This window comes from Orycteropus afer, unplaced genomic scaffold (assembly GCF_000298275.1).
Source record: "Orycteropus afer afer isolate SDZICR_OR568_19922 unplaced genomic scaffold, OryAfe1.0 scaffold00018, whole genome shotgun sequence".
Lineage (NCBI taxonomy): Eukaryota > Metazoa > Chordata > Mammalia > Tubulidentata > Orycteropodidae > Orycteropus > Orycteropus afer.
This window is the reverse complement of record NW_006921605.1, coordinates 21,563,945-21,581,307: the sequence shown is the minus strand read 5'-3', so window position 1 is coordinate 21,581,307 and position 17,363 is coordinate 21,563,945. Positions and strand designations below refer to the sequence as shown.

Here is a 17,363-nt window from a genome sequence, read left to right as displayed (position 1 = left end):
TCTAGTCCCTCATCTGATGGTCAAGGGGGAGATGACACGGCTTCAAGACTTCTTCCAGCTCAAAACTCCCAAATTCCTTCTCCCGCCGATGTACCATTTACCAGATAAACTAAGGGGGCTAGAGCCAAGGAGGGGAGGGAGGGCCAAACCAGGAGCATGACTGTGCCCCTTCCCTGGGGCACCATCAGGGTTGGGCTGGAGGCTGGGGGAGCAGCATCTTGAAGATTGTCTGGGTCTGTAACCCACATCCTGGCATGAGAGGGGCCCAGGGAAGAAGAGAAAGACTGGGAGGGAAGTGGCAATTAAGGAGAGGAAGGAAGGAAGAAGAGAGGGCATAGGAGGACCAGATGATTCAAAGAGGAGGGTTTGTGGGAGCACAGTTAGGCCGGCCTCCCACTTAGTTGGGCTCATTTTCCAATGAGGAAATTGAGGCCCAGAGAAGCTAGTAACCTGCCCAAGGTCACAACTCTGTGATGGAGGGTCAGAACCCTGGGAACCCTCCTTCTCCCCCACTCCCTGTGCTGTGCGCTGAGACCTTCTGGAGCTCCCAGGAAGGAGGTAGCACTAGGGCTGGTGCACTGAAGGAAGCTTCCAGGAGTCCATAACCCCCAATGGCACCAGGTCATGTCAGTCTAATTTCTAAAATAATTCTCATGCCTGACCCTTGCTGCTCTCTGTCCCCAGTGCCCTGGTCCAGGCTACACTCTCCCTCCCCGCCTACTCCCCACCATTCCCCCCCACCCCCATGTCTAACTCTGGTCTCGGATCTGACCCTGTCACTCCATGTTTAGAGTCAACCCTTGGGTGGTTCCCCACTACCTCCTGGTCAAGTTCATATGCCAGGTGGGGCCTGCTGGGGTCTGTGATCAGAGCCCTGCCCAAACCTGACCACAAGTTCCTTTCCTTCTTGCCCCAAAGGGTTACTAGAGAGGCCCTGAATAAGCTATTCAAGTCCTAGTGCCTGGGCACATGCTCTTTGGTTTGCCAGCCCTGCCTTAATGGAAGCCAGGGGTCCTGGGTTCTAGCCCCAGCTCCAGCTGTGACTGGGTAAAGCACCTTTGGCTCCGGCCCTCTGTTTTTCTACCGATAGGATAGATGGGAGGTTTGGGGGACGTGCCGTCTGGGCTCCCTCTCTCTTCTCTCTGCTATCCCTGGAGAGGAGCTGGGGATACTGGTCCCCTTGACACGGGTCAGTATTTCTAGGCAGGGCTGTTGGACTCCCCCTTCCCAGGTGCCCCAGCCCAGCATGCTCAGGATGCCCTGTAATCAGTAGCAAGTAGGGCCCCAGAGTTGTACTCTATCATTAGGCACTCATTAATTCATTTACTGATGAAGCACTGCCAGAACTTTGAGGCTCTCCTTCATGCCCTCCCTCGTGCTGCATCCGATGGGAAGCATTTCCAAAAATATCCCTTTTCCCATGATTCTTTGGGAGGACTGCTCAGCTCAGCAATTAAAGACAAGGAGGTCGCATCCTCCTGGCAACGACTTCTTGTTTGCTTTCATGAGCACCTCCTCCCTCCCCATTAAAGCCTGTTCCCTCTGAGTGATCCCAGCATGGGGCGGGGGGGACCCCAGGCTCCCTGCTCAAACGTGGGGTACCAAGGAGGACCTAAAGTGAAGGCGGCTCTTCCCATAATGTCCCTGTGTACCCCTTTAATAGGGACAGTCGATACATTGTGAGTCTTATGTAAAAAATCCAAACCAAACCTACTGCCATCGAGGTGATGCCTGCTCATAGCAACCCCTGAGGGCAGAGCAGAACTGCCCCATAGGGTTTCCAAGGCTGTAATCTTTACAGAAGCAGACTGCCACATCTTTCTCCCATGGAGCAGCTAGTGGTTTCGAACTGCTGACCTTTAAGTTAGCAGCTGAGCACTTAACCACTGCTCTACCGGGACTCCTGAATCTCATGCAAGATTATATAAATACAGCTCCAAGGCAATAATAACCAAAACAACAGCTCCTAGCACATGACAGGTACAGTTCCAAGTGCTTTGCACGTGTTAACTAAAAATATTCACTCAACCCACTGAGGTAGGGGCTCTTGTTAAGATCATCCCTATCTTACAGAAAAGTCCGTGGGTGGCACAGGCAGTTTGCTATTGGCTGCTACTCTACACGTTGGTATTTCGAACCCAGCCAGCAGTGCCATGGAGGAAAGACCTGGCAATGTGCTCCTGTGAAGATTAAATCCACTGCCATCGAGTCAATTGTCAAGGACAGAGTAGAACTACCCCGTAGGGTTTCCAAGTCTAAACTTTATGGAAGCAGTCTGCCACATCTTTGTCCCTCAGAGCAGCTGGTGGAGCTGCTGGCTTTTTGGTTAGCAGCCAAGTGCTTTAAGCACTGTGCCACCAGGGCTCCTTCCATAGAGATTACAGACAGCCTATGGAGTTCAACTCTGTAACATATGGGATCTCCATGAGTTGAAATCAACTCAATAGCAATGGGTTTTATCTTACAGGTAAGGAAGCAGAGAGGTTGGGCGACTTGTTCAAAGTCACAGAGCTAGTAAAGGGTGATGCTAGGATTTGAACCCAGGCTGTCTGGGTCTAGGGACTAAACTCTTAACCATTATTCGGTGCTGCTTTTCTTAAGGCAGGAGCCCACCCCGTCTAGCACCTCTTCCAACCAATCTCTGCCCCAAACCCCTTTCTTTGCAGACCTTCTAGAGCAGCCCTTGGGCCCAGTCACTTCCATCCATAGCATAGACGCTGGATTCCCTCCCTGATCCCGCCTCTGAACCCCCCATCTCCCTGGAAACCCAGGCAATGGCCGCTAGGCCTCTGCTAGCTTAGCCGTCATTTAGCAATTAGGAGACAATCAGAGCCAAAGGGCTCAACTCTGCCCAAGACTCAGGACCATGACAGGGAAACTGGGCAGAGCTTTGAAAATCCCTTTAGCCTGACTCCCCACTGGCAGGTGGCAGCAGGAGCATAGGGGCCAGGGGGCGGGATCGAGGCCTGGAGGCCTCCACCATCTCCTTGTTCCTGTGATGCCTGTAGAGGGGTACCTCCAGGCTGCACAGCCCTGGGGACCAGGAGGTGCACCCTCCTTCCATAAATGAGGACTGGGGCGAGGGGCCGTGGGTTGAGGTCACTCACCCAGCACCACCACAGCTGAGCCAACCAAGTGCCCCAGCTCCTGGCGCCCCTCCCGGTGCTCTGGGAACCTTGGCTCTGGCTGCTTCCCCACCCCTCCTGCAGCCTCCCGGGGATATGGATGCAATTTGAGGGCCAGCGGCAGCCACTGGGGGCCCTGCAGCACGGCAGGGCTGCAGTGGAAATGGCTCAGGGCTCAGTATCTATTCCAGCTGAACCGCCTGGAGCCAGGGCCAGAATTAGCTCAAGGCTATTTGTTCAGATCTGCTGAGGCTGAGGAGGGGTGTGGGGTAGGGCAGGGTGACCAGGGTGGGCCAGCACAGGAGGAAAGGCTGAGAAATGAAAACTCCCTCAATTCCTTCCCTACTGGATTTTGGGGTCCTGTTGCCCAAATGGGCGAAGGAAAGAGGGTGAGAGGGACCCCTGAATGTGGTTTTTCTTCAGGGCTCCCCCCAGTGTCCTAACAGGTGACAGGTTCTGGGCTGTAGGAGACCCTACCCCTCCCTGGACCACTACCCCACTTCCACTCATGCCATGTGCCAGGCTGGAAGGTAGTTGTAGCGGAGCCCAGGAAAGAGATACCTACCACAGGAAATGTACCCTGAGTGACATCCTCAAGAGGCCCCCACCGCAGATGTTCCCACCACAGACCCTCCCACATCAGGCCTGCTCTGAGGAAACACCCCCATGGTGACCTGCCCAGTGAACCTCAGCCCATGTGAAACTCTGCCACGTGAGACCCACACAAGCACCACCCACCAGAAACCACGATAGTCCTGCCACATGAAGCTGTCACACACTGTCACCACATACCTCCCTCCGTACCATGCCGTCCACGTGAGAAGTGACTCACGAGGACCCACTGTTCATTTTTGCTACCATGTGAGACCATGACGTGGGAGGTTTCTGAAGAGAGACCACCAGGTCATTTGCCAGCATGTAAGGACCTGCAAGGGGTACAGCCTAATGAGCTGGCCAACCCTGTCCATAGGCCCGTCCGTGGGCATGACTGTGCCAGGCTTGGTGGGGAGAGCCAGGGTCCCACAGGCAGGTGCTGGTGCAGCCACCCTATACCCCTCTTGGGGGCCAATAGGCAGAAAGAGGCAGGAAGATAGAGTCAGTAAGGAAGCCCCTCTCCCAAATTTCATGCCAGAGCCCACCAGCAGGGGAGGCCCCTCTGCCGGCCCAGGAAGGAGGGCAAGATGGACAGACAAGAAGACAGACGCCCAGGCTGGATCCCTCTGATTCCCTTTTCTTTGTCCAGAAAACAGCTACCGTGAGTGCCTGGCCAATGGCAGCTGGGCTGTCCGCGTGAACTACTCCGAGTGTCAGGAGATTCTCAATGAGGAGGTGAGGCTGAGCACGTGCAGCTGCTGGGTCCTTGCTCCTTCCCTCCTTCCTCCCGTGTTCACTGGGTGGCGTGTGTGCTGGGGCCACCCCAGGCACAACCAGGGGATTCTCATCCATCTTCCCGTCAGCTCTCCTGAGAAACACATGAAAGCCCAACACCAGGGCCGTATCAGAGTCAGGCTGGGGGTGGAGGCAGCTGTACTGTTTGAAAAAGCCTTTGGAGGTCCTTTTAAAATTTCAAATGTTTTTGAGTTGGAATGACATATACAATACACAAAATTCAAAAGGTTCAAATGGGAACACAGTGAAAAGTCTTCCTGTCACCCAGATGCCAGCTACTCCCTGAAGGCCACTGTTTTGCCAGTTTATTGTGGGTCCTTCCAAAGAGCCTCTCTGCATTTACAAATAATGATGTGTTTCTATTCTTTTTTATTTTCACTGAAATGTTGCATATTAGACACCGTTTGGCACCATGAGTTTGCTCACATAACCATCCATCTTGGAGAGTGTTTCGTCTTAGAACACAAAGAGAATCTTCATTCTTTTTTACATTTGCATAATATCACTTTGTACAGATGGATGTAATTTATTTAACCAATCTTTATTCTCAGTCTTCAGTGACTACAGACAATGCTGCAATGAATAATCTTTTAAGGATGACATTTGGCAGATGCGTGTATATATCTATCTGCCTGATGTTGCTCCTACCCCCTGCTCCCTGTGTCCTCTCCCCTACACTCCACCCGCCTTTCAGTGGGTGCTAAGAAAGGTAGGGGCCATGGAGCTGGAAGAATGGGTGAGCAGAAAACAAAGGGCAGAGGAGAGGATGCCCTCCAGACTGTTCAAGGGCCCAGGCTTCTAGGCAGCGGGGCTGAGGGCTGGCCCAGATAGTTCCAAGAATTCCAGCGCCTAAAGGGTCCTTGGGGGAGCTCTGGTAGCATAGTGCCAAAGGCACTTGACTGCTTACCAGAAGGCTGGCAGTTCAAACCGACCAGCCATTCCTCGGAAGGAAGCTTGGGCAATCTACTTCTGTAGTGACACCACCTTGGAAACCCAAGGAGGGGTTGCTATGAGTCAGCTCTGACTCAACGGCACATAACAACAACAAAGCGTCCTTGGAGACCCTCCATCCTGTCTTGAGGTTCCTAGACTTGCCCAGTAATAAGAATCACCCAGAGCATGTGTTCAAATACAGGTTCCAGGGTTGCACCCAAAACCCAGTGAATCAAAATCACTAAGGAGGGCCTGGGAATGTGTATTTTTAACAAGTGCCTCAGGGGAGCCTTCTGACGAAGCAACAGTGAGAAACTGTGGTCCAGTGCAACCCATTCATTTTACAGATGGGGAGACTAGGGGCTGGAAAGGGAGAGTAACTGAGGCAGGAAGGGTCACATGGGCAGAGAGAGTCAGAGCTTAGAACTAGGGGCTTCCCAGTCCACACTCCCCTTTGCCAGGGACCCTGGAAAACAAGGGGAATGGGGGAAAAACAGCTTTTCCCCATCCATAGCACCTCACCCTGGCCCTGAGCCCTTTGGTTCACCTCTGCCCCAGGCTTCCTGCCCTTATGCCATGGAGCTCTTGGGACTTAGGGGACTCCTTCCAAAAGCTGTACACATAGGGCCATGCTTAGCCTAATGCCGTCTGCTGGTGCTGCTGGCAGGGTGGATGTGGGTGAGGGACTCCTGCATCTCAGATCACTGGCATAGGTTATCCAGCTCCCTGAGGACCTGACCTGAGCAAAGATAGCCCCAGTTCCTAAGTACCCACACAGTGAGCCGCCTGGCAGGTCTTAGGATTGGGGATGAGACAACTCCTGTTGGATGAGGGCAGTGAGTGATCCATGTCAGCAACCACAGTTGGGCCAGTGGAGATGGACTTGGGGAGGGGTGGCAAGAAGATGACTCAGGCGGGTGGATAACCCTCACGTGGCACACAGCAGAGGGGCTGGGAGGAAGGGAAATGGGACCTGTGCTCAGAAAAGCACATCAGTGCTGTCAGCGACTCTTAAGACCACCCAACCAAACTCACTGCCATCAAGTTGGTTCTGACTCATAGTGACTCCTCCTTGGGTTTTCAAGGTGGTATCTCTACAGAAGTAGATAGCCCAGCCTTCCTTCAATCTATGGAAGTAGATCGCCCAGCCCTCTCCAGTTTTGTGGATGTTCAAGAAGGGGATAGATGCTCGCCACTCTGGGGCTGGGGCAAGGGTTATCTGTCCGACAGTGGGGAGCTGGCGACCTGACCTCCAGGTCCAGCCATGTCTCTGGACTCAGGCTCAGCAGGCCCATGGGAGTCTGTGGTGTGAGCCGTCCTGCTTTGGGCAAAACTGAAGGAGCTCTGGTGGCATAGTGCCTAAGGCATCTGACTGCTAACCGGAAGCTGGTGTTTCAAGTCCACCAGCCACTCCTCGGAAAGAAGGCTGGGCAATCTACTTCTGTAGAGATACCACCTCGGAAACCCAAGGAGTGGTCGCTGTGAGTCGAATCTGACTCCACGGCAGTGAGTTTGGTTTTTTCTTTCGAGTCTGTTGCAGCAGGGGGAGGAGCACAGTAGCCCTACCCACCCCCACATCCTTTGAAAACTCAAAAACTGTAAGTCAGCTTCCTTAGCCTCCCCTTCTAGTTCAGGAGACTCTCCCTTCTTTGCCAGGCCAGCAGGGTTAGGCTGAGAAAGAGGATCGGGGAGCCTCAGTGTCTCACAGGCCCCCTCTTGGGCAGTATCATGAGGACAGCATGGGGGCAGATGGTTTGGGGTTTGGATTCTAGGGCCAGCACCTATACTCTGTGCGTGCGCTATTGGGCAGGTAGCTTAGTGTCTCTAAATCCCAGCTGTAAAATCACAGGAATAATACAAATGCCTACCTCCCCGTGGCTGGGAGGATGGCCCTGCCTGTGTCTCGGCAGGTGGAAGGCACTCCATCCATTTCCCACCCTCCGTCTCTGTGTCCCCTTAAGGAAGTCAGGGAAGGTTGTACACCTGCAAGGTAAGGGGCATCGATGAGGAGACCACAGCTAACTTGTGCACCCCACTTCTCTGATTTCTGACTCAGTGGGACTGCCTTCCACTCCTCCCTCCATGTGGTGACCAGATGCCCTGCACCTGCTGCCCCCACCCCCACCCTGGCCCACCTCTGCCTGGTTCTGGAACCCCCTTCTTGGCAGCCCCTGCTGGCACAGTTGCCTAGCACTCTGGGTAATCAGTTAACTTAATTAGTGAAAATCCATCCCCTTCTGCCAGCCCCCAGCCTCAGCAGACCCCTCCGCATCCTCAAGACTCCCTCTTCCCCTCCTGAAACTGCAAAGAGGAAAGGATCCAATTAATTGAGCAGCGGTTTCTCGGCTCTGGGCTCTCTGGCCTGGGCTAAGCCCTAATTAAACGCCAGGGCCCTGGGGTGTTGCATGTAATGGATTCACAGAAATGGCCACTCGTGAAATGGAACTTGCCAGGGCACCCTGGGAGTCCCAGGCCTGGTGAGACCTGCTCACCACTGTCACCCCCAGTGGACAGGCCCAGAATTGGGGAGCCTAGCTTGTGTGCTGACCCCTAGCACCACACTGCACCAGCCCCCACTCCCTGTCTCAGCCCCCCCATACCCCATCTCCCTCCACTGGAGTCACCCTCCCCAGAGAGAGCCTCTGTTTTCAGTCTTTCTTGTCCCTCAAGAAATGCACCCCGGGGTCAGGGACAAGAGGGACTTTAAAGCCAAGCACACTAGCCAGGCAGACTGGAATGGCTTGGGCCAATTATTCAGCCTCTGTAACTGGAGAAACAGGGACAAAAGTATGAGTCTCTGAGGGCATTTGTAAAAATGAAAAGCAGCCACGTCTGTAAAGTGCCTGGCCCAGGCCCCAGCACACAGTAGGTGCTCAGTAAATGGGTCCTTCCCACAGAGCCACAGGCATGGTCTGGTGGGGTCTTGCAGGGGCAGCAGACCTGGGCCTTGTGAGGAAGCCAGACTGTCACGCCATCCTGGGCTCCACTTATGTTGTTACCCACAGCCTTTTCAGCGTGGGCTTGTGGAAGATTTAATAAAAGGAAATTAAGTGCCAGCTCCAGACGGGCTGTGATATGTGCATCTTTCGGAATTGCAGAGTTGGGCATCTGCTACCAGACTCTCAGAGACCCTCTGAGACCCTCCTCGTTTGCTTGGGGGCGATGGGTCCCCTCCACTTCCTCCCCCTCCTCTTCTATTTCTTTTCCTTTTCTGCCTTCCCCTGCCCCGCCTTTTTCCCTCCGTTTACACCTCCCTGGGGCCTAACCAAGGGGCTTTGGTGGTGTAGTGGTTAAAGCATTCAACTGCTAACCAAAACGTCAGTGTTTTGAGCCCACAGCCTCTCCTTGGGAGAAAGATGAGGCAGATTGCTTCTGTAAAAATTTATAGCCATGGAAACCCAATGGGGCAGTTCTACCCTGTCCTGTAGGGTCTGTATGAGTTGGAATTGACTCGATGGCAGTGTGTTTGGTTTGGGACCCAACCCAGAATCCCTGGTGGTTCAGTGGTTAAGCGTTCGGCTGCTAACTGAAAGATCAGCGGTGTGAACCCACCAGCCGCCCCATAGGAGAAAGATGAGGCAGTCTGCTTCCATAAAGATTACATAAAACCAAACCAAACTCACTGCTGTAGAGTAAGACCTGACTCACAGCGACCCCTCTGTGGGTTTCCAAGGCGGTATCACTATGGAAGTAGATTGCCCAGTCTTCCTCCTGAGGAGTAGCTGGGTTTGAACCGCCAGCCTTCTGGTTAGCAGTCAAATGCCTTAGGCACTATGCCAGCAGAGCTCAAACAGCGAGGTGCAGGGAGCCAGTCATCCCCCATTTATGAGACAGGGACCCCCTGGCACCCTCAGCTGTGGAGGTGGAGGCAGTCTTGCAGATGGGTGATCTTGAGCAAGCCGGCACCCCTCCGAGCCTGTGTTTCTGCAAATGAACCCTTCCAACTCTCGCCACAGGGGTGCCTTGAGAGTTGGGGAAGGAAACAGATGAAATATTCTGTCAATGACAAAGGCTCCATTATTCCCAGGGCTTAAGTTTATTAGAATGAGGAAAACGGTGGCATTTTTCAGCTGCCATCAGTGTATTAAATGAATCAGGATGTAAAATTGGGGTATTTGGTACAGTCCTGGGAGAGGAACCTGTTCCCTTTGAGCAGACCCTCTGGGCTGGGGCTAGGGAAGGGCCTGGAAGCAAGATATGCACCTAGGAGATTTCTTTAAGGCTTTCCAGCGATGCTGTGGATGTTAACATACAGCAGCTTCTCCCAGCCTGCTCGGTGAGGGGAGCAGCATCTACAATACCCACAGGGCTTTAGGGGTGACCCAGAAGGTAAGTGTTCAACTGGGAAATGGGTGAAGGAGTAGAGTCCTAGAGCATGGCATCTCTGCACCCAGTAGGGCTGCATGCTGTTGGACTGAATGAGGCTGTGGCCAGATGAGGGCAAGGGAACACGACTGTGAGTTGTGCCTGTGTGCAGAGCAGGAAGTCTGTATGAGGGAGACTCAACCTTTGACCAACAACATGGCGCAGCGGACAGAGCCTGACATTCAGAACCACAGCCTCACTCTGGGCAGCCCTGCTTTAGGGCAGCGCTTGGCACAGCGTAGGGGCTCCGGGAGGCCATTGCCTGCTCTGCCTTGGCCACTGATGGGGGGCTGTCCTCACAGAGCTGCACTGCCCAGTGGGTGGCAGGGAGCTTCACAGGACCTCTGTCCCTCTCTCCCGCCTCAGAAGAAGAGCAAGGTGCACTACCATGCCGCTGTCGTCATCAACTACCTGGGCCACTGCATCTCCCTGGTGGCCCTGCTGGTGGCCTTTGTCCTCTTCCTGCGGCTCAGGTGAGAGGGCTCCAGGCCGCCTCCTCCTACAGCCTAGGCCCTCGGTGGAGTGAAGGAGCTCCAGGGAGGGGCGGCTCCAGGGTGGGGCTGCTGGGGAGGGGAAGTCCTGCCCCCTCTCCTCGGTGGGAGGGGGTGGTGTAGATCGGAGGCTTCTGGAACCTCTGGTAGCCCCTCCCTCCACAACCCAGGAAGTGCTAGGGGTGGAGGGGTGGGGGCACAAAGCCCAAGCTTGCCTTGTGCCATCCACACCAGGCTGGCAACACTCATTTGGGGTGACTGGATGGAGCGCCAAGGATTAGGGCTCCATGGAGTGGTTTTTGGACTTGCCTGGGGCCCCAGCACTTCTGGCAGAGATGCAGGTGTGCCAGCGCCAGGCAGGTCTGTGCGAGGAATGGGGAGGGTGGGGCTGGAATTGAGCATCAAGCCTAGAAGCTAGGATGGAGGTTTCTGGCTGGAGGCTTCCTGGACTGGTCTGCCAGGCTGGGCAGCAGCCGGCTGGATGGGACCAGCCCAGGACACACCATGGAGGGGACACCTCCCAGGGATTGCAGTGGGGAGACCAGCAGCACTTGTAGTGCCTTCTGATGTTGGCCCTCTCTCCGAGGAGCTGAGTCCACACTGCAGAGGGGGGATCTGAGTGCGGTGTCATCTTGAGAGCAACTCATCCCGTCCCTGGGCCTTGAGGGGGGGCTGAGCCTCCTGTACCCTGTCCACACTCCAGTGTTCCGGGGTGCAGAGTGGAGCAGAGCTGGTCCAGATCCGGCAGACACATCCCAGCTGGGCGTCCTTGGGCCGGTTCCTCAGCTTCCCTGAGCCTTCGCTTCCTCTTCCCAGCTAGGGAGAATGATGCCCATTTTGCATGGTGGTTGTAAGGATTGGACAGAAAACTCATGAAGCACATGGCATCGAGCTGGTGTGGACCACGCGGCAGCAATGATAGCTATTGATCACACAGTTCTGGTTCATGTGTCTTCAGAGACTACCTGAGCCTTGATTAGCTCTCACCTCAATCTTAGAACTCCAGGGAGAGGAGGGGGCCCCATGGGAATAAGGGAGGACCCTAGAATGTGAGCAGTCCTGGTCCACGGGGGACTGCAGGTAAGAGGGGCCCCTCTGCCGCCATGTCCCTGCATGACTCAGCCAGTCAGCCCCGCTCGGAGCCTCCGTTTCCCTGTCTGGTCTAGAGTGAGGCTGGGGGCTTCTCCCTCATCCTTTCTCCCCTCCCCTTGCTCCCTTCTTCCATGCATCCTGCTGCCCCAGGAGCATCCGGTGCCTGAGAAACATCATCCACTGGAACCTCATCTCAGCCTTCATCCTACGCAATGCCACGTGGTTTGTGGTCCAGCTCACCATGAGCCCTGAAGTCCACCAGAGCAACGTGGTACGTCCCAGGCGAGGGAGGCAGTGTGGGCCAAGCCCAAAGTCACAGGAAGGACTCTAGTGGGGCTTCCCTGGTCACAGAGGGGCTGAGGCTAGGCTTGGGGCCCATAGAGCAGGAACGGGTCCTCCAAGGGTACCCAATCCTGTCGAGAGGAGGCCCTAGGCTCCAGGATGGGGTGCTGCCCTGCCTCTTGCCCCCCACATGGCTCATCATCACCACTGATGGGGCCGGGGGTGGCAGGCCTGGTGCAGGTTGGTGACAGCTGCCTACAACTACTTCCACGTGACCAACTTCTTCTGGATGCTGGGCGAAGGCTGCTACCTGCACACGGCCATTGTGCTCACCTACTCCACCAACCGGCTGCACAAGTGGATGTTCATCTGCATCGGCTGGGGTGAGTGCAGCCACCTGCCCCAGCCTAGGACTGTCCCCAAGCTGTCCATTTCTCGCCCAGACCCAGGCTAGCTTAGGTTGGGACAATGTGCCCCATGGCCCTGTGCCCCTCCTTGGGAGCACCTTGAAGGGGGCGTGTTGGGCTTCTCTGCATGGCTGCTTCCAGGCCCTGGGCTGCACTGAGGTCTCCTAGGTCTTCTGGGACAGCCTTATCTCTCCCCTAGGCGTGCCTTTCCCCATCATCGTGGCCTGGGCCATTGGGAAGCTGTACTACGACAATGAGAAGTAAGTCACCTCCTGTTTTGCAGCCCTCTGCCTGACACTTTAAGGACCTTTGGCCAAATCACCTCCCCCTCTGTTTCTACATCTGTAAAGAGAGGGGCCAGACTCAAGCAGAGGCTTCCTAACAGTGCTCTGCCTGATGGGCTGCTGGGTGGGCCAGCTTCAGGCCTCTTGACTCTGCCTTATATATTGGGCTTTCCCGAGAGGCATTGTGGTGTCTCTGGAGCCAGACTGCCCTGGATCTGAATTGTGGCTCCACCACTAACTAGCTGTGTGACTTCAAGCTGCTTACTGCAGCATATCACAGTTTCCTCATCTGTAAAATGGGCATCCTAATAATAGTGCCAACCTCAAAGAGTTGTGTGAGTAGTGTGAATACATACAAAACACAGAACAGTGCCTGCCGCATAGTCAACTCTATGTAAGTGTTTTCTATGCATATTAAGACTTGTTTTTAACAAATGATTCCATGGATTTAATAAAAATTAGAAAACTCCAGATGATCTCAGAGACTCCTTCCAGCTCTGAAGTCCTGTGGGTGCTTATAAAATAGACTCGGGTGTTCCCAATCACTCCTGAGAACGAGACTTCTGCTGCAGTCATTTGCAACCTTGGCTGTACATCAGAACCACCTGGGAAGTGTTTAAAAAAAAAAAAATGCTGATGCTGGGCTCCATCCCCAAAGAGTTGTGTGCAATTGGTCTGGAGTGTGGCCTGGGCACCAAGATTTTCAAAAACTGTTCAGGTGACTCAACTGTGCAGCTAAGAGTGGGAACCACAGAGCGCGAGGCATGCAAGGTAGGCGGAGACGGTCTTTTGGCTACCAGAGGAGGCACCAGGATCTTCTTTGCCAAAGAAGTGTTCCCAGGAGCCCACTTCTTGGCTGGGGTTCCAGGCGGCCTCCGTCACAAAGCTCACTCTCCCCTCCTATCGCAGACGCTGCCTGGAGGCAGGGTCTCCGCAGGTGAACTGGGTGTAACAAGGAGCCTGGAAAATTATTTTCCATATTTATCAGATGCCTCTTTCCGGACTCAAGCCCAGCTGGCACTCACTTCATTTGCACAGCTGCAGAGTTGGGGCCTGGGCTGGGAAGGGGGTCCAGCTCATCAACACAACTGTTGCAGACTGGAGGCCTAGCAGTGATGTGTTCAGGACAGTGCCTGGGTTCCCAGGACAGGAGCAACACAAGCCCTGGGCAATGGCTCCTGTTCCTACAGTGTGCACGAGTGTGAGTGCAGGGAAAGGGTAGAACAAGTTTAGAGAGGGGTGTGTGTGTGTGTGTGTGTGTGTGTGTGTGTTTGCCTTAGAGGGGAAAAGGATGGGGGGCAGCAGAAGAAAGTCTGTCCAAGCAGCTCTAAAGCCCCACCTAGTGGTAAAGTCCTGACACTGCAGCAGAAGGGAGCCAGGTGAGTCCTCAGAATTTGTTGACCAGAGGTTACAACTAGAGGCCCCTACGGAGGCTGGCTGGACCTGGTCCACAGACAGCCTGCATTTTGGAAAAGAAAAAAAAAAGTGTTGCTAATCTATGAAATCAAGAGGTTCATGTAAAAATCTCAATTTCTGGTTTATAGATGCATCACAAGATCCAGCCCTTGCCTGCCTGCATGTTTACCTCAACTAGGCAGGACATGGGACTTCCGGTTTGCCCGTCCCTGCCCCCTGTCAGGCTCCCCTTGAGCTTACTGATGGCTGACTCAGGAAAACGCAAAGCAGTTCTACCTTATGCAGGTGGAACCCTTTACCTTGACCTTGTTCAGGCTGCGATTAAACAGATTCAGATAGAGATTGCTAGCTGTTGGATGCCCACCAATTGACAAGCGCGCCAACACCATTCTTCAGCTGCGGGCGTGCTGAGCCCAAGCAGGGACAGAAGCACCCCGAGGGGTAACTTCAGGAAGCAGTGGTGTGTTGGGCCCACATCTAAGGATGGAGATGGTTCACACAGCCAGTTCCCAGGCCACCCTGGGTTTTCCCATAACCCCCCTTCCTGGCACACTTTACCTCTCATGATAGAGGATGCTGCCCATTTTGCAGATGGGATAACTGAGGCATCATGGTGGAATCAATTAGCTTGGTCCTCTGCCAGGTTTAGAACTGAAGCACCCAGATCCTGGCTTGTGGCCCCAGTCCTGCCCTGGGCCCCCCCCATGCCATTCAACTGAACCCAGATAGTCCCCTTTCCCTCCCCTACCCTGTGTGACTTTCTAGGTGCTGGTTTGGCAAAAGGCCTGGGGTGTACACCGACTACATCTACCAGGGCCCCATGATCGTGGTCCTGCTGGTAAGAACCTAGGCAAGGGTCAGGAGCAAGGGGCACGTGGGGAGGGGCACTCAGGGCCTGCTGTGGGCCGGAAACATCCCTCTGCCTAGAGGTGGGGACCACCCAGTGTGGGGGCCCAAGTCAGAATGCACAAGTGCTGATGAACCCCAGGAGGGACAGAAAGCTAAGTCCAGGACCTGTCCCTTACCCCAGCGTCTCACTCCCATACATGCCCACACCGTCATCACTGGTGTGTTCGAATTTCAGATCAATTTTATCTTTCTTTTCAATATCGTCCGCATCCTAATGACCAAACTCCGGGCATCCACGACATCTGAGACCATTCAGTACAGGTAACTCATTCCCTCCCCACGCCTCCACCCGTGGGGGCCTCAGAGGCCTCAGCCTCTGACTCAGGGTCTCTGCCCCGGTCCTGACAATCCCACCTGAAGCCCCAGCTGCCCTGGCCTCAGAGCCTGCATCTCCTGGGTGGGCTGTGACTCTGGGCCTCCCGCCCCTGCCCCCCAGGAAGGCAGTGAAAGCCACCCTGGTGCTGCTCCCCCTCCTGGGCATCACGTACATGCTGTTCTTCGTGAACCCCGGGGAGGACGAGGTCTCCCGTGTTGTCTTCATCTACTTCAACTCCTTCCTGGAGTCCTTCCAGGTACAGCTGCTGCCCCTTGGCCTAGCTGCCTCCAGCTCTGGAGAGCCCGGATCTGTACCTCTGGGTGGGAATTCTTCCAGGCCAAGGCCTGGAGGAGCAGCAGGCTGGGGAGAGGCAGTGGGTGCCAAAGTGTGTGGGGGGCACATCTGCCTGGTCCCTTGACAGCCTTCTCCCTCCACCCCAGGGCTTCTTTGTGTCTGTGTTCTACTGTTTCCTCAACAGTGAGGTAAGGACCCCCAGGGCCCAGGGCTGGCTCAGGGTGGCAGGAGGCCCGTCTCTCTGAAGTCCCTTGGGGGATCCTTCTGGAGGGTCCCTGTCACCTTCCTGGTCTGCTTCCTTTGCTCTCATGAGCAGATGGCATGGAGGCCAGAAGCAGGGGTTCAATGTCATCCACTAGTCTGTGGAGTGGGTTGTAAGTTAAGAAGGGGCAAGTCCTGGGGCAGGGCATCCCTATGGGTTGAGGGTGGGAACCCTGCTGGTCTGTGTGTGGGTTGGAAAAAGACGCTCTTCTGCAGGACATTGGGCGAACTGTCCTAGCTAACATGCAAATAGACCATGTCCATGATGTGACCGCTTCACCTCCTGGGTGGGCCCTGTGCACTGCTCGCCTGTGTAGCTGCTCGACAGGGAGGGGTCCTGCAGACCTGGCTCAGACACCATGCTCTGTCCTGTGCCCAAGGTCTGCTCAGCCATCCGGAAGAGGTGGCACCGATGGCAGGACAAGCACTCGATCCGTGCCCGGGTGGCCCGCGCCATGTCCATCCCCACCTCCCCCACCCGGGTCAGCTTCCACAGCATCAAGCAGAGCACGGCCGTGTGACCTAGAAGGCTTGGAGCAGCCCCTCAAGACCTGTGTTTGGGGAAGATGATGGCCAGGTTCAACTGGCCACCCTGTCTGCCAAGGGACTGGTTCCTTCTCCACCTTCACCCCCCGGGAGCGGCTGGCACTGAGAGCCTGGGGGACCCCCTTCCTGCAACCCCCAGCTGAGCTGAGAGTTCTGAGCTGATGAGAGTGAATGGAGTCTGGGCCAGGAATGAATGAAAAAGAACGAACAGACCTAGGACGGACCCAGGGCCTCTGGCGCTCCCTTGCCCCAGCCCTCCCTGGAGAACCAGCTGGAAAGCCCAGAGCAGCACATGGGTTCCTCCGAGAGAGCTTTTCCCAGAGCACAAAACGGTCTGCCCACAACAGACTGGGGGGTGTCCTCAGCAACTGTGCAGGCCATTCAGTGCCCTAGTGGCATCATGGGAAACTCTTATGACAGCATCTGAACCACCGTGATGATGCCTCCAGGAACTGAGGTCATGTGGTCAGAAACCCTGGTGACATCACCAGATACCAAGCGACATCATAGGAAGTGGATGACATCATCAGACATCACTAGAAATCGGCACTCCCAAGCCACCAAGATGTCATCTGGAGTGGTGGCCCTGCCACCAGAAATGCCCTTCCTTGCTGCCTTGTGCCCTTGGGCCTATACTGCCCTGCAGGCCACCCCCAGCTGTCCCTCACTAACCCACTGGACAATACCCTCATCCCATTCCCGTCACCTCCCCCTCCTAGGTGTTTCCCCCTTTGTGAGAAGATGGAATACACCCCCAACCAAAGCCAGTCTCCCTTTGAGGCAGGCATAGATTACTTGGACACATCCCACTGGCTTCAGGGGAGACACTATGGAGCACAGTAAGCTTAGGACCCAGAGAGCCTCTGGGGCAAGGCCATTTGCTTAGCAGAGACAGGGCAGGGCCTCTGCCCTCCCTGCCCAAGTGCCTGGAGCTAGTCACATGGCTCTTGTGGCACTGACCCAGCCAGTCCACAGTGTGGGCTGGCCCAGCCCACAGGCCTCCATGTCCAGGGCCCTGGACAGCCAGAGTGGGTGTTTGCAGGGGCCTGGGACGCTGGAGTACTGGTTATGAGGGGGATAGCTGTTGTAAATAATATTTATCATTTCAACTAGCTTTTGTGAAGGCCTGACTGCCCAGGGCTGGGGGGAGAGGGAGCTTCGGAGAGGTGCAGGCCATCTGTCATACTCTAGGGGCTCACCATGTATCAGGGAAACCTAATACCACTCACCTCCATCAAGAACAGGATGCTAGG

General features: G+C 55.1%; 1 protein-coding gene across 1 annotated transcript in view; it reads left to right on the top strand.

The window, feature by feature from the left end:
• Positions 1–16,085, top strand: part of CRHR1 (corticotropin releasing hormone receptor 1) — a 29,434-nt gene extending 13,349 nt beyond the window's left edge. Inside the window, exons 4-13 of the mRNA XM_042783548.1 lie at positions 4,369–4,454; positions 10,179–10,285; positions 11,546–11,666; positions 11,907–12,060; positions 12,284–12,344; positions 14,550–14,622; positions 14,869–14,954; positions 15,130–15,265; positions 15,450–15,491; positions 15,945–16,085. Coding sequence (XP_042639482.1) covers positions 4,369–4,454; positions 10,179–10,285; positions 11,546–11,666; positions 11,907–12,060; positions 12,284–12,344; positions 14,550–14,622; positions 14,869–14,954; positions 15,130–15,265; positions 15,450–15,491; positions 15,945–16,085 — 1,007 coding nt within the window. The remainder of the gene's footprint in view (positions 1–4,368; positions 4,455–10,178; positions 10,286–11,545; positions 11,667–11,906; positions 12,061–12,283; positions 12,345–14,549; positions 14,623–14,868; positions 14,955–15,129; positions 15,266–15,449; positions 15,492–15,944) is intronic.
• The last annotated feature ends 1,278 nt before the right edge of the window (positions 16,086–17,363 follow it).